This window comes from Perca flavescens, chromosome 7 (genome assembly GCF_004354835.1).
Source record: "Perca flavescens isolate YP-PL-M2 chromosome 7, PFLA_1.0, whole genome shotgun sequence".
NCBI classification, from domain to species: Eukaryota; Metazoa; Chordata; class Actinopteri; order Perciformes; family Percidae; genus Perca; species Perca flavescens.
The window spans coordinates 21,525,778-21,552,487 of record NC_041337.1 but is presented as its reverse complement, the minus strand read 5'-3'; the positions used below and the strand labels follow the sequence as shown (position 1 = coordinate 21,552,487).

At 39.3% G+C, this 26,710-nt stretch overlaps 1 protein-coding gene across 1 annotated transcript; it reads left to right on the top strand.

Annotated features, from left to right (window-relative positions):
* The first annotated feature begins 7,847 nt into the window (after positions 1-7,847).
* perm1a (PPARGC1 and ESRR induced regulator, muscle 1a) lies at positions 7,848-25,714 on the top strand. The gene is made up of 4 exons (XM_028583164.1): positions 7,848-7,937; positions 8,393-12,270; positions 24,779-24,895; positions 25,120-25,714. The coding sequence occupies exons 2-4, from the start codon at positions 8,418-8,420 to the stop codon at positions 25,251-25,253; spliced, it is 4,104 nt and encodes a 1,367-aa protein (XP_028438965.1). The 5' UTR covers positions 7,848-7,937; positions 8,393-8,417; the 3' UTR covers positions 25,254-25,714.
* The last annotated feature ends 996 nt before the right edge of the window (positions 25,715-26,710 follow it).

Below are 26,710 nucleotides of genomic sequence, written 5' to 3'. Positions count from 1 at the left end.
AAGGAAGGGTGATGAATAACTGATAAGAGCTAATGCATGTTGGACTTAACTTTGATTCAAATATTAATATTGTCACTATAGTATCAAAAGTTGTTCAAAGCAGATGAAGTGAATAGTGTTGGCTGTCTTTCACTAATTAACCCAGCTGATGAGGCCTGCTAACCAGCTAATATATAATGTTGTGGTTGTTGTATGCAGAATAGTGAGTTGGAAAGAAGCAATTGAGATGGAGCCAATAGACTCAAGAATTGGATTTGCAGCTAAAGATGACTAAAGAAAGAATACTTCTGTGCAGCTGTAAGTTTTAATATACCTTATAGCTACTGAGCAAGTGTGGCTAGTTTCCTATTAAAAATGATATGCAGAGTAGAAAGATTATCAACGAACACACAGCATGAGGATTTTAGGAAAATATTTTTTATCATTTCAGTTTACATGTGTAATTTAATGCACAGACATGGTCTTTATTCCTGAACATATACCATGAAATCTACCAAGAAGTTAACTGCAGTGTTGGCACATTGCTGCATAGAGATTGAACTGGAGCAGACATAAAAACTGTATGTCAATGAAATGATCCAGCTATATTGTTGTAAGTCATTTGATTTTTGGCACTGATGGCATTACTACATTTTAAAACAGTATATACATTACATTATAGCCTATAACATTACATGGCCTGCCTTAAACTGTAGAAATGAGTAGGTTTAAAAACATTGTGATTTGCCAAAAAAAAATGTATTTGTTTTTATTTATATGCACAAACAATTGTACAATGAATTATGATTTTATTGGGTCCTCTTTAAATTGAGGAATACATGCATTCCTCCGTGTGCATTTGATTCACACACTGCAGAAAATGAAGCCTAGGTTCCCCTATTTACAGCAGTGAAATGTAGCTACTTATGGAAGTACTGTACTTGAGTAGATACAATTTTTAGATAGGCAACTGACTTTACTCACTACCATTTTATGCTACATTTAACTTTCTACTATAATTTTCACTCCACTTCATTTATCTGACTGTTACACAAAGGCTAATAGGCCTAGTTACTTTGTAGATTAAAAGCCCTGCACACCACTGGTGTCTTTGGCCAATCAGGTCAAGGCTGGGTGGAACTATAGTAGAATTAATCAAGCTCACTAAAGTGCTTGCACTGGTAAAATTGATAAAGGTAAATTATCTGGGGAGTCAAGCATACACAGTCTGCACTCTTTCACAAATTAATTAAAATAGCCTAAGTCTAATCAGACAAAGTGGTGAAAACACGTGTGTGTTTACATCATGGCTTCGAGTGGATTTAAGATTTTACCTAAAAAAAACTTTGATGAGCTTATAAAATATGATGCATTGCAAAAGAGTAAAACACTTGTTTTATATGATGTCGGTAAAATTAGCTCCATCTTGACCGGGTGCAACATAGTAGCCTAATGCACAAATTATACTCCACACTGATGGGGGCCATTCTGTTGCGAGCACTTTTACTTGAAACTCGTTGCCAATAACGTTTAAATTACATGATTTCTCTTTCTGATTGCGTATTTTACCGTGTTATATAACTTCTTCCGGAAGTGACAGACCTAATTTCATTACATTTTAAATATGCTTGAAGAACACCAGTGGAGCTTCAAGTGGCATACTCGGCATAGATACTCGGTTAGGTTGGCGGTGGTCGCCATCTTGTGTTTGAAAGGAGATACTGCACTCCTGCATCGGAGTTGTTGAGGTCGTCCCACGGGAAACAATCACAATAACAACTCAGTGAGTTCAATTTATTTATTTTTTTTCCAGACAGTAGCGACCCTAAGCATATGTGTAACGTGTTTGCTGTTCCTAGTCAAATGTTATGCAACATAGTGTTTTATGACACGAGGCAGTTTCTTACATTGCAACCAGGCTCATGCCCTCCATTAACGTTAACAGCGCTCTAACGAGGCCTGTGTCAGTGATCAGGAAAAATGAACCGACCTGGGTTATTTTTTATTTAAAAAGGGGCGCACTAGTCATGTTACAGTAGCCAGGAGGTGCAGTCTAAATTCTGCAGGGTCGACTTGGTGGATGTTGACATCATGACCCTCAAACAGCTCGAGCACTGATACTGCTGTGTTGCCGGTTTGAGGTGAGGCATTAACGTTTTGTTAGTGCGCCTGATCTCACCATTGTCACGATGCATAATCCTCCTGAGTGCCTGCAGGCGCTGAGTTGATTCATTGTGAGGATAAACCAGTAGGCCACAGGTGCGACTATTTTAAATGTGGTACTAGACTAGTTCCTGGTATTGTGAAACAGTCGATTGCCACATTTAGGGGCATTCTACTTGTGCAAGCAATCAGGCCTGTGTAAAGTGTTCCTGGAAGAAAAGTGCGTTTTGAAATCATTTGCCTTAACACCATGTTAAACTCATAACAGATCTGATTAAAAAAGGAAAACAGCCAAAATATACCAGTAGTTGTGTTAGTTTTAGCCTAGTATTTCATTACCAAGTTGGTCATAGATCACCAACCTTATGATCAGATTGCAAGTCATTGGTTTAGTAGGCTAATGTGCAGGGATTCATTTATCATATTCAAAGAAGGGAAATTAAGAGCTTAAAGTTATAGTGCGCAACTGTTTTATATTAATGAACATCTGTTAGGTTCCACTTTGGAGACAAAGAAGACATAACCATTACAAGACAGTTACCTCTTCTGAAGAGGCCATCACGTTTTTTTTTTATTCCTTTGTGTAAGCAACTGTGTGGAGGAGGGGTGGGGGTGCGATCACCAAGGCTTGCATCATGTGGATGCCTCGATAGTGTTGTTGTCATTACTCAGAATTCCCCATGGGGGCGACAGAAACTACGCACTATAGCTTTAATTTCCCCATTTTTAAATGTTGAAATGCAATTTGTTTCAATTATATTTCCATGTGATGAACACACTTTTCTCCCTCCATGTCCCACCATTTAGTCTCTGATACTGCAGCTCATTTTCACTGAAAAAGAGACATTGCAGAAGCTGTGTCACATCCTCTTAACTCTACTTCTCAAACAATACTAACTAAGATGGAGTGTGATTACTAATATATTGTTAAACTCAGTCTAGTTTTTAATCATTAGTAACTCTTTTACACGTTGATGTTGTGTAATATAATTTATTTCCTCCCATTGTCTCCCATTGTTTTTAACTCTTTTCTAACTCTTCAAGCAGTTAAGCCCTAGAGAGGCTAAATCAAATGTGTGGCATTTGTAAATTGCTAAAAAGCCTGAATGCCTTTTAAACACTCCACAAAGATCCAAAAAAGGAATCTTTGTCTTCTGTTGTTTTTTAATTAAGACTTTGCACCCCTGTTTGACACATAAGATGCCACCAACCAAGGATGCTTGGTAACGAGACCAAATACAAACTCCGCTCTGTTTAAACATCATGTCACTGAGCTGGTGCTGAATGTGTCTGTTAACTGGGCTTTGTTTAATTGACGCTGAATTGCCGGGGCTGACATGGTAAACAATTAGGGTGAAATTCTGTTGCTTTAGCCACCGTGAAATAGCCCAAACAGATTCCAATCTTAACTCCAAGAACTGACTCATAAGAGCTTAATCCTGTTGATGGAAACAGAATCCCACTCAAAACGGCCCGCTGCCCCAGGTGCAGTAGCCACGCAGGCCTTGGCTTGTCTCCCTTTATCACAGCTGATGAATTGAAAGAGCCCTCTTGGGCACATTGGCCCAGGCTGTGGTTTGGCTAATTAGGTCTGTTTTCTCATATCTATAGTGATGAAAATTAGCAGCCTGTGAAAGTGTGAGATGCAAATGTAGAGTGACAATGTAAAGGCAAATATGGGTGTGTCTTTACAAATGCAAGAATTTCCCAAATTTAATCACTTAATTTCTGCAATACCAATAGCTTGACATGCTGCAAAATTGAGACTTTTATTGTGAAGAATCTACCAAATGTACCACTGTATATAGCTAATTAAAAAAAGAGCGATGTGAGGTATAGTTTGTTCTAAATTACCAATAAGACCCCATCATCGGTAATCAATACATTCAACTGCAATTAAGGCACATTAGGCATCTGTTAAGTATAGTTTAACAGTTGATAATGAGATCAGGACTGATAGGTTATCTTTGTATCTTTTAGTGTCAGTGACATTTTTAAAGCAAGGATGGCCCTGTAATCACATTGTCCTTACTAAGTCTTACTGATAGCTGTAAACAAAGGCTCAAACCCTCCTCAGATAAGCCGCCCTCCCTAATGATTGATTTCACATTCAAGCAGAAAATAAGCCCTACTTTCAGTCGAACATCTGTGCCATAATTTTAGCTACCCAAGAGTTTAAATGTCTCCTAATGCAAACCAGAATGTTAATTTGTAAACTAAAAGTTGAATTGTAATCACAACAATGTGCATATTAGGAAGATATATCCACTTCAAATTTCATCTATCTAATTCAAATCAAGCACAGGAGGAAAAAAAATCTAGCAAGACAAGAAGTCAAAACCTGCAGGAACGCATAGGCTAGTTAAAAAAAAACACAGAAGTTTGATCGTAGAAGTTCATACTCTAAAAGGCTTTTAAGCTTGAAATATTCTGTTATACATTACCTTTGGTTGCTGGCATATTTTAAAAAGGGTTTAGAGGCTGAACTAATAGCTTGGAGAGTAAAATGTATTTACTGTTTATAGATTAGTATTAATGCATTAAGAAGAAAAATGTTTGGTTTGCCAGATTGGGAGGGGGGAGGAAAATACATTTGAGTGGTGTATATTAGAGATGCACGATTAGATTTTCTAGGCCGATTCCGATTTTTCATTGAGTTTAACCTGCCAATGCCGATTTTAGCTGATTCCGATTTAATTTTTTCTAACCACTTTACAGCACACACAAATATTTATTTTCTATCTTTTCTTTAATAGAACATTTTACATAGAACATTTTTTGAACAGATAATCGATCGCTATAAAATAGAACTATATAAATTACTCCTGGTGTGGAAAATTCACATATCTAAAGTGCAATGTTATGGAAGAACTATTTCCTTCTTTTCACATCCAATATCCAACAAAAAAAATGTGATTATATTTTGCAAACTAAACTTCTATGATTGTTAGAGTGCATGTCAGAGAATAGCGCGGACACGCGCTTCACACCACGAGTTGGATCGCGCACCAGCAGGCGGAAAAAGTAGAGAAAGGAAAAAGAGACTCGCTGTCCGGAGTATAACTAGCCAGTGGAGATTGAGTGTGTGCGATCTTGACAACTGTAAATTGTATAACTTATGTTGTCCGTTCATTGTTAGTTGGTGATTTCGTTGTTTGTGTTCTTCACCTGCTAGCTAGGTTGCACATGGCTGTTGATTCAATATAATGGCGAGTAGTGCATTATTTACATGCTACTGCATTAAGATAATGTAGTTAATAGTGGGTTTATTGTTATTATTTGCTTTTGTGTGTATATATAATTCCTAAGCATTGGTTCTGTCATCAAACTCATACAAAGTATTGCGCAGGTTCAATTTCCATAGTTTAAAGGAGACCGGGCAATTTTAAGTTAATTTTAATCACTATAAATTTGTGAGTACAGTCGATAGCAAAAAAAATGAAAATAATCGGTCCTAGCAAACTGAAGTTGCTGCAGCTAAGGCCCATAGCTCCCATTTAAGTTAAGGGGGCATATACTTAAGAGTGCCGTTTTGCCTCTTAACAGACACAAAATGCAATTAAAATGCCTGTGCAACATGAATAGGGCTCTTACGTGTCAACAAGATGTGTTTTCAACTCAGACATCCTGCCGCTAGCTCGCCCTGCTAGCTGCCGTCCGAGAGTCTGCGTTCAGCCAGGCTTTTGCAATAATGATCACGCAGCAGTTCCGTGTGTATTTGTAGCTCATCTATTGTGTGTGACATCGATCTGGCGTTGGTGAGTAGGAGTCTTGGCAGTGGCGATTTGTTTGGTAGTTTCCTGAGCCGGGCTAGCTGTAGTGTCGCGCTGAAGTCCCTTGGGAATTCAGTTGTAGCAGGAAAAATGTAAATAGCAGCGTGCAGATCAGAGCGTAGTGTGTGAAGAGTGAAGAGCGGATGTGTTCACAAGGGAAGAAGCTTGGAGTAACGTAACTATGGAGAATATGGAAGATATTGAACACATGGAAGAGGCTTTTGAGTTTGATGGTCGTCCTTATTTATTTGAACCTGAGTATACAGACGAAGAACTAGCCTCACAAGAGTTGGAAAGAACAAGACAGACGGAGGGGCAGCAACAGGCTGCTCCAAGCGCGAGCTACAGCTAGCTTTCAGTAACGCTATTACTGTGCAAGCCACAGACATAATTTATCCCGTTTCCATGTAGTTACATAGTCACTGATATGTTCATAACCACTACAGTGCTCAATTACCTATTTTTGAGGGGGAACTAAACTACAATTTTTCGCCACAAAGGCATGACCTGTCCTCTGAAGGAGATCCACCAGACCAGCGGGCGCTCGTTGTATTGTTGTCGGCCGCCGCAGGCGAGGAAGACAGGGAGGAAGTAGAAGCAAGGACGCTGGTCGGCCCTGCTAGCCCGGATAAGGAAACTACCACACAAATCGCCACTGCCAAGACTCTTACTCCCCATCGCCAGATCCATGTCACACACAATAGATGAGCTACAAATACACACGGAACTGCTGTGTGATGATTATCATCGAAGCCTGGCTGAACACACTTCCGGACGGCAGCTGGCAGCTAGCAGGACAAGCTAGCGGCAGGATGTCGGAGTTGAAAACGCATCTTGTTGTCGCGTAAGAGCCCTGTTCAAGTTGCACAGACATTATAATTGCATTTTGTGTCTGTTAAGAGGCACAAAGGCACTCTTTAGAATATGCCCCCAAAACTGCTGTTTTAGCTAACTGGGAGCTATGGGCATTAGCTGCAGCAACTCCAGTTTGCTAGGACCGATTCTGTTTTTGTTTTTTTGTGCTATCGACAGTACTCTTTAAATTTATAGCGATCAAGATTAACGTAAAAATTGCCCGGAGTTCTCCTTTAACAGCTTGACAAGTTTCAACATTACACTTCCAAACTTATTGTCACAAACTGATTCTCGTACATACACGTGTTAAACTCTTAAAAATGTCAGACATTTTAGATGAGCACAGAGAAACCTTCCCCCTTCAGCAGATGAATGTGAAAACAGTCTTCTAGTGTCAGACTCCTACATCATTTTACACAATGACGGTCAAATCTCAAAGTAAAGTGAGGATTTAAAAAAAATAATATTTGGACTGAAGGGGGACTTTAACAATTAATGAAGCAATTAATTACAACTTATAAATCCATTTTGAGAGTTTTATGAAAGTAGAACTATTTTTCTTTTTCTCAAATTATGTTAATGATTTCATTAAAAAATGTCTGTATTTCTGTAATTTAGGTTAAGGTCAGTCACATGAGCCTCACTCGATACAGATCCAGTCTCATTCCCTGATCGTTCTGGCCTCCTGCAGCGAAACATTCAGATCCCCTGTCACCCCATGACATCATAGCAGTGAGGTATCAGCTGACTGACACACACTTCACATGACCCTCATATCTGCTGAGGACCTGACTGTTGTTGGAACCAGCAAATATAAAATTAATTTAAAAAAAAAAAAAACCTAAAACAAATATCAACTAGATCAATTGTATTACAGATTTCAGCTATACGTATGTACCAAATCAAACAATAATAACATCCAAAATATCCAAAGTATCCAGTTAAGCAGTTTCCTAGTGGAGAGTCTATTTAAAGTTCTGAAACTTTATACCTCTGTTGGAGATGGCTGCTGTTAGAACGTTACGTCTACTACGTGATCAGAAGTGGTGCTCTATATTTATCAAATCATGGGGCACACCAGAGGACACGCAACCTAGTGCTGCTGAGACGGCAGACTTCCTAGACCTTCATCTCCTGTAGACCAGGGTCAAAGCTGAAGCAGGACAGGTAAGAAAAAAGTACATAGGCAGACAGACGTACAGAGAAAATACTTGCTAGTTGCTATACTTCTAGATATTTAAATTCTATTTAACAAATTCTATTTTCAGTTTATTGGCTAGTTTTCTGTTGCTGCCCTAAAGATATTTCTATGATCAGATTAGATTAGATCATATTGCTAGAAATATAATAACAAGTTGTTGTTGTATTATTTAACTATATAAATAATATAAAATCTGCATGATTGTTTTTTCTTAATTGCAGAAATACATGTAGATGTATTAGTCTGTTCAATTTAGTTATCTTGTGGCATCTTAGGTTGTTGGTATTCATGCTTACAATATGTTTCTTTAGCTTTTATTCTGAAAAAAGCTTTAAATTTATGAAGCTAAAATTACCTGAAAGAGAAAATATTTTTACCAGTGATTACTTTTGAAATATTGCTCTTTTGATTGATATTCCAGGTTATATTGCAACCTCTAAGTCAAAATGGAAGACTTTGAATTCAGTGTGGAGATCTGTGACCGTGACTGGGAGTGCTTCTTTGCGGAATGTGAGGAGTGTAACCTGCTTCCTCCTTCATTAGCAGTTGTGGATGATTCGGGGATGAGTGACATTGATGATACAAGGTCCATTCGCGCTAAGAGGGTTAAGAAAGCCGACCTAACAGCAGGCTTATCAGAGGCTGACCACCCCATCGATGGCCCCCCAGACTGTGAGGGCTCTCCTGTGGAGTGCTGCTGCAGCAAACACGTCGTAGGTGGAATGGAGAGCGTGCTCTCGGGCAGTGAGGAGGATATACACCTGCAGTCTGTCAATATATTCTTTGAAACGCTGAAAGATCTTACAGAGGCTGAGAGGCTTACTGAGTCAAGCCAAGTGAGAAATGGAAAAAACAGAGAGGTAATACTGGAGGAGGAGCCGTGTAGTGATGGGCAACAAGCCAGCAGCAGTTCTTTGCCAAAGAACATCCCCAAATTAAACTCTCTGCCTGCCAGCGGTGAAACAGCAGTTGGCAAAGAGACCGCGGAGCCTGTCGACACCATCAGCAACATAAACACAATGAAAAAAAACCTGTCTGGTTCCAACATTTCCCCTGAACCTGCAGCCAGTAACTTAGTGTTCAAGACTAATACATTAGCTTACCCTGAAACAAGGTTTTTTATCAGAGAGGAATCCTGCACAGAAACCAGAGTAAATGAAACAACACCGTTCAGTCAGTCTCAAGACTCACTGGAGGGGTTTGTTGGCTCAGAAACAACACCTCACACTGACAAAGTGATGAAGGTTGAAACGTGCACACCTCTGGATTATGTTAAGCAGTGTAAAAATTTTAGCACAGATTCACTGTGTAATCCAGAAATGGTGACGCATGTTAAAAGAAAAGAAGATCAAAACCCTGATCTATTACAATCAGACACAACCTGCACAAACAAAACAGTGAGCCAAGAATCTTCTCCAACAGCCTCTATCAAAAGAAAGAGAAGGAAGAAGAGACGACTCAGTTTTGAGCCAGCTGAGAGTGTGCATGAGAGGCAGGTTTTAGTCAAGCAGAGTGACTCAGAGGAAGAACAATATGCATGGAGAGGAGGAACTGGTCTGTGTTTTTTTGAGGATGTTAATGTATCCTATTTAAACGAACAACAACAAAAATGTATGTCCTCTTTAACTACATATTCAGCGACCAGCAATCTCCCAGTGAAGATATCTGCTAAGGATATCAAAGTAAATTATCTTTCTCACTACAGTCCTCCAAGTGAGAGTCAATACAAATATTTACCAGAGAGCATAGTCAGAAAGGAAAGGTGTAAAGCAACAGGCTCGGCTGAAAATAATGCAACTAATGATGGGTCAGTAACCCTGCTGAGTCACACTGATAACAGTGCAATGTCAGCGCCAAACAATAGTGATATTGTGGCAACAAATTTACAGCCATGCAGCAAATTACATGTAGAAGAATCCACTGGGTTGCCAGTTTCAATTACTGATGCTGTAATTGATCAATCAGACCTGGCCACAGAAATGGCAAACTGCGGAAGAAAGGACACTCATTCAGGGTGTCTCCAATCATCAAGTCTTAATCATTCTATCATTTGTTGCAAAAATGATCAAAATCCAGAATCTTTTACAGCAGAGGTCAAATCAATAAGTATTTTACCAAGTGCAGATTCATATGATCCCGCAATGGAAGTCAGCCAAAATGACAAACTATCCCCTGCTAAGTCGGTCCTGGCTGTAGAGGCTGGAAATTGTGGCAGAGACAACCACACACTGTGTCAAAGAGAGGCTGAGCCCCAACAACAGCTGGAAATTGACTGTCAAGACAGGGACCAATATAGATCTCCACTGGAAAAGACTAATTTTCCTCTGTCTGCAAGCAGTTCTGACACTCAACCCAAGCAATTCAAAACAAGAGCCTGTCCATTCATGGAGGAGATTTCCAGTCAAGTGGGCTGTGCTAAATTAACATTACATACCAGCAATGCATTGCCTGATAAACGCTGTCTGGTTAAAAGTCCTTCCAGTTTAGATATAAATATTACAGCACAGCAAATAGAACATCCTCTGGTGCTTCACACATTATCCAAGTTTGATGTTTTGTCAAAGAAAAACACAACAGATGAGAGAACTAAATTAGCAGCATCACAAACAATGGCTTTTCAAAGTGGGAATCCCTTTCAATCTGGTGAAATTAATCTAACGGGCAAAAGTCAGAGAGAAACCAAATCGCCCATGTCTGAGGACTTACTCTCAAGTCCTTCATATATTACATCAGTATCATCCTGCTGCACTCTGGACACAGAATCTGCCTCCTCACTATCAGACATGTCAGGAAGTTGTTGTTTATCTGTCAATCAAAATGATCCTATAAGTCAAGCAGAAGAAACGTCACTAATACTGGCAAAACATGAGGAAAGAGATGGCACATCTGAATCCAAAAGCCAGCCTGTGTCAAATGACACAACAGATTCAAAATGTGATTTAGTGGTCAAAGCAGAAGACGTCATTACAGCATATAAAGAAGAATGTGAACCTGAAAAGGCACCAGTTTCAAAATATTCAGTCTTTGCTATGTCTTCTTTTTGGAATGAGATGGAGAAGCTGACAATAAATGATATTCTGGGTTTACAAATGATCAGCAAAGCTGCTTCATCCAGCCTTCTCCCACCTTTACAGGAAAGTGAGGAGACCAACATGTTTGCTATGACGGATTCAGGTGTTTTTACTCAACTGGATGAGTCCAAGTCTGAACAAACCAATGAAGACACGTCCAGCAATCCTAATTATGTAGAATCAAGTTCAGGTTCTGTTATGTCAGTTGATTCTTCCTCTTCAAGAGGTGCTATGTGGAGGAGTTTAGGTGCTGATATTTACCCTGAGAATATGATGTCAACATCTGTTAGGGATATTTCTCAACCGGTCCTCCCTGGAGGTGCTCAAACGTGCCTCAGAAAGATTTCAAAAAATGTGAGTGTGTACAATCTACATGCCCTGGAATCGTTCAGATACACTAGGAAAGGTCAAACTTTAGAAACCTTAGACCAAGGACAAATACAAAAAGAAGAGTATTTTACTGATGGACACATGCCTGAGCATGACAAAGACGTGGACTCTTTAGCTTCATTTTCAACAGACCGTTACAGAATCTCTCTCACAGATATGTTTCAGTATCTCTTTGGTGGAAAGCAATCAATTCCCAGCCAATCAGCAAGAGATAACATAACCACCTGCTACACTGATGGAAATTCTGTCCCTGAAACTTATGATCATTTTTTCTCAGAGTTTGATACAGAAAGCTTCTTCTACCCCCTCATCAAAGCAGACGATCAGACCAAAGACAAGCAGGTTCCTATCTTTTCCTACTCTCGCTCAGCTAATAGAAATCTACAGTTCCCTGAGGCTTATGATCACTTCTTTGCATCCTCTTCTTCTGATGATTCTTCAGTTGAATCTGATGAAGAAGATATCTGCAGTCCTGTGAGGGTGGTGACCAGGTTCAGCCGTACATCAAGCGCATCTCAGAGTTCTACAGACATATATGAGAATTTCTTCACAGATGGCGACCTCAGACTATTTTGGAAAACCACACTCTCCTTCAGAAATATTAGTTTGACTGGATCTACAGTCCAGAAGCAGACTCTAAAGAACCCTCTGTTTCATGGACCTGTGAGGCAAAGTGGCAGATCCCTTGTAAGGACAGTTCATCCTATAAATACTCTGGGAAATCAAGACATGATGTTTCCTGATCCACTTTTGTACCACCTGGAGGACAGGATCTACAAACAAATAGCACAGCGGCCTTTCAGATACGAGGACTTAGAGACGACTGTTTCAAATCCAAGTAAGTCCAATTTCCAACATGGCATCATGACTTTGCGTAAACCTACACGTCACTTTCCTAAAACCTAATGACGTTTTATCTAAACACATTTTGAGCTATCCACGTGTATGTCTACGCTGTATACAGAGAACAACGTCACACGTGTGTAAAGCAACAATTAAAAAAGGTTGGGTTTAGGAAAAGAACATTGGGAAAGGCTTTAGTAACACAAAAAAAAAAAAAAAACACGGCGATGACCAACGTCACACACTTAGGAAAACAAACGGTTGGGTATAGGAAAGAAACGCACATATACAGAGGTTTACTCCTCAATGCAGCGGTTTGACTCCGACCTGCGGCCCTTTGCTGCATGTCATTCCCCCTCTCTCCCCCCTTCCATGTCTTCATCTGTCCTGTGGAAATAAAGGCCTAAAATGCCCCAAAAAATAATCTTTTAAAAACTGGTTGATAGACGCCACACGCGGGACGCGATCCCGGCTCTCCTGGGTGAAAGTCCTGTGCTTTTGTGTCTCTAGAAAGAGCTGCACGAAATCTGATAAATTGTTCAATATCACTTGAGTCGGTTGGGGCTGAAGACCAAACTGTCAGCATTGTAGGCGCCAGGTTTTGACAAGGAAGAAGAATGTGTGTAATAATAAAGATGATATCTCTGGTTCTGCTACATTCTTATAGTGCAATGCTTTTTCATTGTCTTCATGAGCAGTTAAGAAACATAAAATGTTGGTTGTAAGTAAGTAAGTAAAGTTTATTTCTAGAGCACATTTAAACACAGCTTAAGCTGACCAAAGTGCTGCACAAAGAAGTACCAAGAGCTGTATTAAAAACATTGAAATGTAAAAATAAAAAGTAGAAACAAAACACACCTACAAAAAAGCATCCCAACGGCAACAAGCAGCAATTTAGAAATACAGAATTATAGACCTAACAGAATGAGCGATTAGTGTGTTTTTAGAGTAAAAATGTGTCTTTAGCCTAGATTTAAAAACAGAAATTGAGGGAGCACATCTGATATCTAAAGGCAGCTGGTTCCACAGTCGTGGAGCAGCAACTGCAAAGGCTCTGTCACCTTTTAGTTTGAGTTGTGATGGGGGACGTAGAGGAGAGATTTGTCCTCAGATCTAAAGGTGCTGACACACCAAGGAGATTATCGGCCGCTGGACAGTCTGGCGAGGTCAGTGACTCGAATCTGTTCAGTGTGTCCCGCGCCGTCGTCAGTCTGGGGGGCTGTCGGCGTTCATTTTGGCCAACCGGACATGTTCAGTCAGCGGCAGGGCAGTCGGGACTCACCCGAAAATGCAGCAGGGGTTGTAGCTGATTCTGTGGTCTGTCCTGGGACCAGTGGTCACAACCACTAGGAGCGCTAGAGACACTGGTTGCGACCAGCTCCTCAGTGGTCTTCCCTGTGGTCCCTGTGGTCTGTGAAGCGGCTTTAGTATTTTCTCCCCTTTCCTGTTGTTTTGGCAGCACTGTTAGCTGGATAAATGTCAGAGATCACAATATTTTGTCTATAAAATACACTATATCATATATATTATGATTATGATTGTAAATTATTATTGATAATGGAGATCTGTGTGGTCAGGACCAGCTGGTCTTTGGCAGGGACCAGTGGTCACAACCACTAGGGGCGCTAGAGACACTGGTCGCGACCAGCTCCTCAGTGGTCTTCCCTGTGGTCCCTGTGGTCTGTGAAGCGGCTTTAGTATTGTCAAAACCTTCCTGTCGTTTTGGCAGCACTGTTAGCTGGATAAATGTCAGAGATCATAATCTTTTTTTCTATAAAATTCACTATATCAGATATATTATGATTATTATTGTTGTTATTATTATTGGTAATGGATTCGTGTGGTCAGGACCAGCTAGTCTCTGGCACGGACCAGTGGTCTCTGGCAGGGACCAGTGGTCACAACCACTAGGGGCGCTAGAGACACTGGTCGCGACCAGCTCCTCAGTGGTCTTCCCTGTGGTCCCTGTGGTCTGTGAAGCGGCTTTAGTATTGTCAAACCCTTCCTGTCGTTTTGGCAGCACTGTTAGCTGGATAAATGTCAGAGATCACAATCTTTTGTCTATAAAATACACTATATCATATATATTATGATTATTATTGTTATTATTATTGATAATGGAGATCCGTATGGTCAGGACCAGCTGGTCTCCTCCTCTGTGATCTGTTCTGTTCTTTGGGCCAGTTGAGTGATCTGTGGAGTGTTTATTTTTAATACAACTTTTCACGTTTCTCAAAGTGTGAGCAGAGTCGCCTAATGTGAGAAGCCATAATAGTTTGTCTATCCAATGCTATTGATCACTATTATTAATAAAAATCAAAATAACAATGATTAAATTATTATTATTAGTCGTAGTTGTATGAGTAGTACTATCGACTATGCAGGTCCGTGTCTTCCATTGAGAATTGAAGATTAATTTTCAATTGGTTTTTCGATCATGCCATGCCTACATGGCCACTGCCTTTAAACTAATGAAATGAAGTAAACTGTTGGTGATTCAGTTCCTGGCCAATAAGAAGCCATTTCCAATTTTGATGCCAGGTGTGAGTATTTTTATTGCTTTAGAGAAGATAAAGTGCAACATTACAATGTCAATAACAAGACCTCTTTCAATTAACCCCATCCCACCCACAACAAACCCTTGAGGAAAGGAAAGCTAAAGAAACAAAAAATAATAAAAACACCTTTCTTCTATTACTCATGATAGCAAATAGTGTAATCAGTGTGCTTCACAAATCTTAGCAGTTATTAAGAGGGACGTGTAGTAAGTCTTTCAAAGTAAGCCAGTAAAGGATCCCAGTTTTTGTAAAATGTTCTGGTTAATCCTCTAAGAAAGTATTTGATTTTTTCTATTTTTAGAAACATCATAATATCAGAAAGCCATGTGGAGGCTTTTGGTGGTGTAGATGTTTTTGTAGTATTCTCCGTCGTGCTATTAAGGTGACAAAAGCAACAACATTTTCCTTCCCATTGGACCTTACAATATCACCCCCTTTTACCCCAAACACGGCCATTGTAGGGCTAGGTTGTAGATCTAAATCAAAGGCTTCATTTAAGACCTCAAATATTGAAGCCCAGAACTCTCTCAACCTGGAACATGACCAAAACACGTGAAGTAAATCTGCTCTGTCCATTCTACATCTTTCACAGATGTCGTCCATGTCAGAGTATATTTTGGCCAGTTTAACCTTACTGTAGTGCATACGGTGAAGAACTTTAAACTGAATCAAATTCAAACGTGCACAAGAAGAGGTTGCATTCACCCAGCTTAGAGCTCTGTCCCATATAGCATCTGATATATTTGTCCCTAACTCTTCTTCCCATTTTGCTTTGATAGGATCCATGGATATACTGTAAAGTGAGATTTGAGACTCATGACTTCACAGAGCAACTTAGAGAAATATGCAAAGAGTATTCCTCTTCCACAAAGCCAAGCCAGATGTTTGATGCCCATGATGTTAAGGCAGAGTTTCAGAGAGTTAAGAAAAATAAGAGTATGGGGCCTGATTCTATTACAGGAAGATTGCTAAAGCACTGTTCAGAACAGCTTTGTGATGTGTTCTGTAAAATATTTAGGATATCTCTGGAGCAGTGAAGGGTCCCAAAGTTATGGAAGGAGTCCAATGTTGTTGCGGTGGCTAAAAGTGGAACCCCTAAGGTGCTAAATGACCTTAGACCAGTGGCATTGACTTCACTGGTCATGAAGTCATTTGAAAGGCTGGTCAAAATGGAACTGATAACTATGGTGGAGGAGGCTTTAGACCCCATGCAGTTTGCATATAGAGCAGGGATCGGGGTAGAAGATGCCTAACTTTCTGTATAAGCACCTGGAAGGTCCTGGCACTCATGCCAGACTTTTATTTATGGATTTTTCATCAGCTTATAATACTATTCAACCACATATTTTAGCTTCGAAACTGCATACCTATTTTAATTTTGATGTAAATTTTGTCGGCTGGATTGCAGATTTTTTAACATGTAGATCTCAGAGGGTTAGGGTTAATGGCTTTCAGAACAGCGCTCCTCTTCCACTGGCTCTCCTCAGGGCTATGTCCTGTCCCCGTTGCTGTACATTCTTTACACCAATGACTGTAAAAGCCAGCATGAGAACAGGCACATTCTGAAGTTTGCTGATGATACGGTCATCATTAGCCTGCTCCGTAAAGATGAATCTGAGCATGGGCCAGTTGTGGATGAGTTTGTCCAATGGTGTGATGAGGCCTTTCTCCAATTAAACTCCACAAAAACCAAGGATATGGTCATTGATTTTAGGAAAGTATTCCTCCCACCATCTAAGACTTTCATTAAGGGAACTGAAATTGAGTTTGTTGAACAGTACAAGTATCTGGGAACTGTCATTGATAAAAACCTGAAGTTTGATGTGAATAGTGATGCAGTCTGTAAGAAGGGACAGCAACGTTTGTACTTCCTTAGAAGTTAAACACTTAATGTAGAATGGAAAATGATGTCCTTATTTTATAAATCTTTTATTGAATCAGTTCTTATGTTTGCCATGATTGCTTGGTACGGTAACCTTAATATCAGAGACAAAAACCACCTAAGCCATATTGTAAAGGTGGCTGGTAAGGTGTTTTCACAGTCCCCCTTGATGGTTATCTTTGACCAGCAAGTTCTTCGCAAGGCCCGGTCTATATCTATAAACCACCCCCTTCACTCTTTGTAGTAGTAGTAGTTGTAGAGTTTGTAATACTCCCATCAGGTCGCAGATTTAGAGTACCTCGGTTTAAGACCAGTAGGGGTAAAAACTCCTTTGTCCCATGTGCAATAACTCAGCTTAATTTGCACATGTAATGTAGTACTTGTTTTGTTTTTAGAGATTGTTCCAGTGGTGATAAATTCTGTTGTGTGTATTACACAGGAAATCTTTTTTGTACTCATGTCTTGTATTGTTGCCTCTATTTGTATGTGGCTTGAATGTGTTTCTTTTTATCTTTCACTTCTAACTGCATATCAAGTTTCCCATTTGGGATAATAAAGTGACTTAACTGAACTGAACATAATTGAATTATATGTTAGAGATTTGGCCTCTAAAGGTTAGAGGGTTCTGCAGTATATTCTCCAGGTCAGAGTGCTCAGGCAATTGACAAAATTATGAGATGTGTGTTTAAATGAAATGACGAACCTGAAGATATCTGAAAAAAATGGATTTAGTGATGTTGAATTTACTGACCAAGTCAGTGAAACTGAGAAAGATGTTATTTAGGAAAAAATCTTTACATGTTAAAAGGCCCATACTGTCCCACTGTTTGAAAGTATTGTCAATTTTAGCAGCCGTAAAAACATGATTATTACGCCGTATGCTCATTCTAAAATCACAAAGGGGGGAAAATATGGTCTAGGATTAACTTTGCTTGGATTCCTTGGATTCCCAGGCACATTCCAACGATCTGTGTAAGTAATCTTTGACTTTTATTGTTTTTATTGTTATTCGTCGAGATATGCTTATGTGATCAGACTCTTTTTAGATTTGAGCCATCTTCTGTGTCTTTGACTATAGCCTAACTGAAATGTCATTGAATATAAGCCCCAAATGAAGAAAAAGAAGCTTATAAAGCCACAAGAGGCCCTATCAGGACCCATTGGCCAATCAGAAAATAGCATCTCTTTATATATATATATATATAGAAAAGTTCTATATAATTCCAACCCATTATTTTATGTTTATAATCTGTCCTCATCCTTGTTTATTTTTTCCTATGTTGTCATGAACTTAAATGTTTTCTATTATGCAGTCCACAATTGACATCCTGGTGAGATTTGAGGGTTTTCCAGATTTTATCCAGAAAAAATCCTTTGAACGATCAGGTGATCAGGTGCTGGATCAATCAAGATGATTCGACGGTTACTTTTGTTACTGTACTGTAGGCTACTTAAGTTGAATTTTTAATTGAACTTTTATATTTTTGTATTTAATTTGATGTTGCTTTGTCAGTCAACTCTACATTTTTTCCTCCACTACATGTATTTGACTTTAGTTTCTAGATCAAGATTTGATACAAAGGGTAATGTGACAAGCTTTTAAAATGCAACACATTGGTAAAGTTTAAACCAGTCAGGAAGACGTGGACCTGCATAGTCGATAGTACTACTCATACAACTACGACTAATCATAATAATTTAATCATTGTTATTATGATTTTTATTAATAATAGTGATCAGTAGCATTGGATAGACAAACGATTATGGCTTCTCACATTAGGCGACTCTGCTCACACTTTGAGAAACGTGAAAAGTTGTATTAAAAATAAACACTCCACAGATCACTCAACTGGCCCAAAGAACAGAACAGATCACAGAGGAGGTGGTCAGGACCAGTAATTTTAGTGCCCTTTGTGCCAGTAAGATGCTGGTAATGACCACTGTGCCACTGGTTGCAACCAGTGTCTCTAGCGCCCCTAGTGGTTGTGACCACTGGTCCGTGCCAGAGACCAGCTGGTCCTGACCACACGGATCTCCATTATCAATAATAATAAAAATAATAATCATAATATATATGATATAGTGTATTTTATAGACAAAAGATTGTGATCTCTGAAATGTATCCAGCTAACAGTGCTGCCAAAACGACGGGAAGGGTTTGACAATACTAAAGCCGCTTCACAGACCACAGGGACCACAGGGAAGACCACTGAGGAGCTGGTCGTGACCAGTGTCTCTAGCGCCCCTAGTGGTTGTGACCACTGGTCCCTGCCAGAGACCACTGGTCCCTGCCAGAGACCACTGGTCCGTGCCAGAGACTAGCTGGTCCTGACCACACGGATCCATTACCAATAATAATAACAACAATAATAATCATAATATATCTGATATAGTGAATTTTATAGAAAAAAGATTGTGATCTCTGACCAGCTAACAGTGCTGGTCCCTGCCAGAGACCACTGGTCCCAGGACAGACCACAGAATCGGCTACAACCCCCTCTCTGGAAATGGCGAGCGGAATGAGGTGACTAGAGTCTCTCAAAATCTGACCAAAATCTTTTAAACTGACCTTTGTTGAGCTGAAATGAAGACAGATTCAGCAACTGCATGGCCTATTTCTCGCTTAAAATGTTTTCAGAAACATGTTTCAGTGAACTATTTTAGTACAATATGAGATTGTATTCTGAATGGCCGCCATGACAGTCTGGTTTTGAATTTTTTTCTGGAGAAAACAAACCCATGTGACGCATTCGTACAATACTGATTAGCGCCGCCTTCTGTTATAGAGATGCTCGTCTTGTCTTTTTGGTGTGTTCTGTGGCACTTTTTGGACCAACACGGGGAGACTGATCATTTCGACTGGCTTTTCTGTCAACGGTCGGCCGTCGGCTATACGTGTAAGCAGCTTTAGAGACCTTGAGTACCTTTGAATAAGATCTGTGATATAAGATGGTGCCTGACCATTGAGAGCCTTGAAGGCAATCAACAGGGTCTTAAACTGGATTCTACAGTCAACGGGGAGCGAGCGAAGAGAGGCTCGCACTGTAGGTGATGTGCTCAATTTTTTTAGTACCAGTCAACATCCTTTCAGCTGCATTTTGGACCATCTGTAGGCGACTTAATGAAGACTGGGGAAGGCCGAAATAAAGGGAATTGCAATAGTCCAGGCTGAATTGGCTTGAGTTTGGAAGTGGTTCTTAACTGATAGTAACTATTTTTAACAACAGAGCTGATTTGTTTGTTGAGACAGAGTACGGAGTTAAATATGATACCAAGATTTTTTGCATGTGACTTTACATATGGGGTGAGGTGACCTAGCATACTGGTGAGTTGACTTTTGGACTTAGAGGGACCAAAGATAATTATTTTAGTTTTGTTGTCGTTCAGCTGAAGTTGTTTGCCATCTCACCTTTTAATGTCTTCAAGACAATTTAGGAGTGGCTGTAGGGAGTCTCTAGATTTCAGCGGCAGATACAGCTGTGAGTCATCAGTGTAGAAATGACAGGAGATATTTTATTTTCTAATAATGTTTCCCAGGGGGAGCATGCATGCAGAAAAGAAACTGGACCCAGGATGGAGCCTTGAGGGACACCATAGGTGACAGGGGCAGTGGATGAGGAAAACTGACCTAATGCTACTGAGAATGTCCTGAAACTGAGATATGACTTAAACCAATTTAAAGCTATACCTGTAATATCAACCTACAGTTCAAGACATGTCAAAAGGATGTCATGGTCCACAGTGTCAAAGGCTGCACTTAGATCTAGTAAAATGAGGATGGCATTTCCCCAGAGTCAGCAGAGAGTAACAGATTATTTGTTACTTTTAACAGAGCTGTTTCCGTGCTGTGCCAGGCTTTGAACCTGGATTTAAATCGGTCAAGGATCTCATTGGTATCTAAAAAAGGTTGTAGTTGTATCAGGACAATTCTTTCCAATATTTTTTTAAATGAATGGCAGTTTTGAGATGGGCCGGAAGTTGTTTAAACATTTGACATCAAGGTTATGATTCTTTAAGAATGGCTGAACAGTTTCATGTTTAAAACATGCAGGGACAATGGCAGTGGCTAAACAGGAATTTATGATATGGTCAATTATATGAAATGTATCCTTTATAATATGTGAGGGCACAACATCATGTGGGGACGTAGTAGATTCCATATGCATAACTATGTCCCCCAACCCAGACAGTGAAACCGGTTCAAATTGATAAAAGGTGGACAGGCCCCCCCGAGCCATTTGGCTGGATGTCAGGGGGAAGAGGACAGAACTGAGATCTAATCGTCTCAATTGTTTCTGTAAAAAAATTCAGGAACTTCTCACAAATGTCTGTGGATGGTTCAATAGCATGGGAGGTACGAGGATTGAGAGCAGAAGTTATTGTGCTGAACTGGACTTTATGTGTCTTTATGAGTGTTTAATGATTATCTCAGAAAAATATTTAGCCCTGGCTTTTTGGGCTGCAGTTTGAAAATTAGCCAGACAGTTTTTAAATATTTCACAGGAAACTGAGAGGTGATTTTTCTTCCATTACTGCTCCGCTTTCCGACAAGCCTGCTGAAGAGCACCGGTTGACTCTTCCAGCCACTGGTGAGATTTAAGTTTGGGATGTCTATATTTGAGGGGGGATACAGCATCCAGAAATTATTTTATCAGGCTCAAAAGAAGCTCAGCAGCAGAGGAAATTGAGTCTGTGATAGCGTTTCTTTGATAGGCTTCAGCAAGCTGAACTGCAGTGAGAGTTTATGTAATGGGAGTCATGGCCAGGGGTTTTGGCAATACACAGAGGACTACATAAGGTGGCATTGAATACAATAGGCTTGTGGTGGAAAAAATATGCATCCTCAACATCAAGTTTATCAATAGAGAACCCATAGGACATAATAAGGTCAAGAGTATGCCCTAGTAAATGAGTGGCTTTGTTAATATGCTGAAAAAGGTATGTATCAGATTGTTTACCTGGACAACATACATGAATATTAAAATCACCTAAAATTAACAGTCTATCATTTAAAGGAACAATATGAGAGAAGAGGTCGGAGAACTCAGTTAAAAAGCTTTTCTCTTTCTTGGGAGGCCTATATTCCAAGACACAGACTAGGGGATTATTTACTGATTCAATTTTCACAGTCTGAAATTCAAATGTAGAATAGCTTCCAAAAGAAAGTGTCTGTGTCTCCGCTCCATCTGCCCATACGGACAACCGGCGCAACGTCATAGAATGTCCCTGAACAGCTTCACGCCCCCACTTAGGGGAAAACAATCCTGCGTTGCCCATAGACGACAACAGTGTAACGACGGAGGAAATGTAAATCGCTCCAAACTTTTACTTTAAACAAACCGTTTTTAATTAATAACTAAAAGGTTGCGGAGTAGTTTGTTGCACCAACAATACATCCAAAAACCCCGGTCTTCAATTTTTCCTAAAATATATCCTGAAAGATGGGCTTTGGCTCCAGACCAGCATCACAGAGGCTCCCTATGAGAGGGAAGAATCAGGCTGTCACATCAGGAGAGAAACAGCTGTTGTGTAGCGGGTTAATCGAGACTTTCGCACTGATATATGAGGCTCATAAGAAAAGTGAATATTGTCAGTTGGTGTGGTAAATGATGCTGGTGACAGTTACTACTGATGGATAGCTAACATTAGCTTTAGCTAACAGTTTAGCAGCATCAGACTGTTGTCTCCAACTAAATCTCAGCTTATAGATTGAACAGTTGGTTATTAATAACAGGTTGATTAATTACCGACGACACTCAGCCTAACAATAGTGATTTATTCAGATATGTATTTCTACATTCAGCAGTATGCGGCCACCGTGTTGGGTCATTGATCTACTGATACAGGGGAAGACAAGGGACATGATTGCGGCGATCATGATCGTGAATGCTCAGGTTCAGGCAAGGTTATACAATAAACATTAGACATGTGTATAAAACAAACCATCTGTTTAACAAGAAAACAATCCACACACATTTGTCAAAATTATGATCCAAACACGTCAAAGGGTCTGATTTTAGAAAGATAGTCAGACTTCAGAGCTATTTTAAATTCATAATTTTCACAAATCTTAAACACGTTGCAGAGATTAAGATGTATTGGAACCATGTGAATGATGTTTTATGCAGTTATAAGTGAAGGAATATCAGATGTTTAAATGTTTTTAAACCGTGTAAGCAAACCACAAAATATTTTGATTCAGTAGTCAACAGGTGATGTGGATTTTTACCATGGAAACTCAGTTCTTAGTTAAGTTCAACTTTTTAGGCTACATTTACTTTAGGCTATGTGCTAAGTGGAGTTTTGAGCCAAAAGTGATCTCCGTGCACAAAAGTGTTTTTAGCTCCAGTAAAAGAACTAATCTCCGTTTAAACTAACACGCCCAAACCGCGTATCTAATCAACATTCTCGTATACTGGCTATACATGGTATACATGTACGTGCCGGGGTAAACAGGAGGCAGCATGTACACTCCGCCCGTTGCTGGTAGTTGCCATGGTAACGTTAGTGGCTTAGTCTCAGAGAACGAGACGTCATGAACCAGTCAGGCGGCAAAACGTTAGGGTCAGAAGTGTTTTCAAATTTCTCGGGTTTAGGGGCTCTGAAACACCAGTGAGTGTGAGGTGTAAACGTAGCAAAAGATATTTGTTTTTAAACCAAAACGTATTAATGTAAATGTAGCCTTCGAATTAGCAATTGTTAAACACCTCTGAATTGAATTTAGATGATTCTAAGAACAAAGTAAATAATGGTTTAAGTATAGACCAGTCTAACAGAACAGTATCTTTGTGAAACCAGGGAGGCTGCCGGTCTATCACACAGATAGGCCTCGCTCTAATTATATAATGCATATACTTTTTTTTTAATCAAACGTGTACATATTTCACTGCTGGATTTAAAAAAAAAAAATATTTTATAAAATTTATAAAATAATTATTTTTTATTTTATAATAAAGAATTTCAAACTTAGAATTTATTTTTATTTGATAAGATTGAATGTTTTTTTTTTTAAATAACACATTCAACCTCTTTGAATGTGTTATTCAACCTCTTTCCGTCAAGCTCTTTGTGTTTTCCTCGCACGTAGACAGTTGTTGTAATGTACAATATGTTATCCACTCAGTCAGCTGTTACATTTCAGGCATTACCTCAACTGTCAGAGGACACTGACTGGACTGAAGGCACGTAGGCTAGTGGTGAAAACCAAGAGGAGTGGCTGTACGTGATAACTTGACTTCACTCAATGAGTGTCCTCTCTAAGCTCTCAGTAGAGCGCTCTAGTTTGTTTGGCTGTGAAAGAAAATGAAAATACCTCAACTTGAGGAGTCTTTATGTACTGTATATGTAAATCCCTCTTCTTAAACTTCCACTGAGCTGTAAGTTAATAACTTGCACGCTACTGATATGGCACCTAATGTTCAGCAGTTGCCCGTGAGGATTATCTTTAAGGCCACTCAAGTCATAATTTCACGTCAGTAGCATCAAGCAGCCTTATATATTAGTACAACAGTAATCTGTGAAGATACTGGGATTTGACAGTGTCACAGTGACAGAACAGGAAGTCTAAACATGTTATTTGGGGCTTGTACTCAGCTGTTGGTGTGTTGGTGCCAAATATAATACCCCTGATCTCTCACTGGACTCATCTGTGGATGGTTATTGTCATTTTATGTGACACACTTAATAATTCAAGATCTTTTCTATAATACTCTGTAGGGCTGCCACCTCTTAGTCGATTAATTACTAAGATTTCTTTAGTCGATTAGTCATTTTTTATGCTTATTCATGCTTAATTACTTATTTCCAAGAAACTTCTGAGCACATTTATGGTAAACACAAGATTTAAAGTGGTGCTTTTGCAGGATTAATTGTGGAGAAACTCAGTTTTACAGATGGTTAACTACATTTATATTGTGCTTTTCTAGTCTTAACCACCTCTCAAAGCGCACAGCTCTGTCATTTAAATCAACTAATCGATTAGTCGACAAAATCCTATAAGTGTTAGTCGACTAAGAATTTCTTTAGTCAAGGACAGCCCTAATACTCTGTCACTTTCTTTGAAGGGTTGGATGCCTCCCTCCTGCCTCTCAGACAGTCAGACATGTGTCTGGTTTGTATTGCATTTGCTTCGTGGGTGCTGAAGACTGCAAACCCACAAGTTGGAGATACCTGGAAGGCTGGTATGTGTGTTAATATGTAGCATTAATGTAACAGAATTTTATATCAAAATCAGTTAATTTCAGCTTTTTAAGGACTGTAAAGACTGACCGTTAATGTTATTCTGTGGCTATAAAATTACTCCCAGTAAATTTTTAAATCTTTATAGGAATAGAAAAATTCAATGTTGTGTCTTGCGAGTAACGAGTAACGTGATGACTCACTTTTAATTTGTATTCTCACACAGTTCTGCTGGCGAATGTAAGTGCTCTGTCAGCCATCCGATATCTGCGTAAATACGTCAAGATGGAGGCGGCAGCCAGTGAGAAGAAATTGAATTACACCGACCCATCTGATTCTTCAGAGACCTCAGTCCTTTAAGGAATTTGTCAAATATTTGATGTGCTGTTGCATATCTGCATTACGTACGTACATTCTCTTCATTGAATGGACATGGAAAAGGTTTAATTTTAATAGCAGTTGCTTTGCTTCTTGCCAGTTAATTTGGCTGACATTTTGACCTCAACATCTGAAAGCATTCATATGAAATGACCAAAGGCAAGACCAGACATGTTTTTGTCAGAAAGAAAGCTTTAGACATTTGTAAATAAGGTTTCAGTATGTGTGCATTTAATGGAGATTGTGTTTAGGATGGTTTGTTTCCATTCATTTAGCAGATGCTTTTATCCAAAACTATGCAACTATAATCTGTCCCAGCCACGCTCGTGTCTAAAGTCAAGAGGGGACCGTGCCTTCGCTGTTGTTGGTCCTAGGCTGTGGAATAGCCTCCCCGTCTCCTTGAGATCGCTGTCCTCTTTATAAGTGTTTAAACTCAAACTAAAATTGTATCTCTTGGAGCGTGCATTTCTCTAATTTCTTATTTTTATTTATGTTTTCTGCTGTATGAAGGATGTTTTATTCTATTATCTTTCCTGACTCTTGTCATGTGAAGCACAGTGGTCAACTTCTGTTGTGTTTACTTGTGCTATACAAATAAATGAAATTAAATGAAAAACTACGGTTTCCAAAAATGGCAGTTTAACAAAACACCATTACAAAAGTATAATTCATTTGTTAAACTGTATTCTATGCCAGTATCAGTTTTACAATTTTTGAAGTGCATTTTATGTTAATGATAGATGATTTTATAGACGACTGTACAGTATTTTGTCATATGGGTTGCTCTGTGAGATGTCTTTCAATTTAATTACAGTAAATACTCTGAGATGTGTGCTGTCTCTTGCTTTCCCAAAAAGTACTTAGACCTGAAGATGAAACTTTTCAAACGCCAGAGGGTGACGTAAGCTCATGTAAGAACCTAGAACTGCGGTTTTCAAATGATTTACCACACATAATTTTCAGTATAGACCCAACAATTAGTTCAAGGTATTAATTAACATAATAAATATTAACAATGTGCTTATTAAACACTTTTGCTGAGTATTCACAGGATATATTGTCCTCTTTAAGAATCATTCTTATTTTTCTCCAACAGATGGCAAAGTTGAGCTATAAAATATAAAGAAGCCTGTAGTTGATCACAACCCATTAAGCTGTTACAGTATTCTCACAGAACATAGTTATTCAATTTTAAATATATATATATATATATATATATATATATGTATATGTGTATGTGTGTGTGTGTGTATATATGTATGTATGTATGTCTCTTTAGCTGCTAAATGCTTCACTATGTTCACCAGATTGTCGCTAACTGTAGGTAGTGTACAGTGGACATCTGTAGCTTTTTTGCTAAAAACGGCAGCCTGCAGCAGAGCGTCACATTCAGGTTATAATTAGGGCAGGGTACAACACTTTGTGTTTTTCTAAGATAC

Bases quoted from the DNA above. Each gene is read 5' to 3' on its own strand.
- perm1a (XM_028583164.1), top strand. From the start codon at position 8,418: ATGGAAGACTTTGAATTCAGTGTGGAGATCTGTGACCGTGACTGGGAG. The intron at 12,271-24,778 runs GTAAGTCCAATT...CTTTCTTTGAAG, and splicing joins GACGACTGTTTCAAATCCAA to GGTTGGATGCCTCCCTCCTG. The intron at 24,896-25,119 runs GTATGTGTGTTA...ATTCTCACACAG, and splicing joins TGGAGATACCTGGAAGGCTG to TTCTGCTGGCGAATGTAAGT.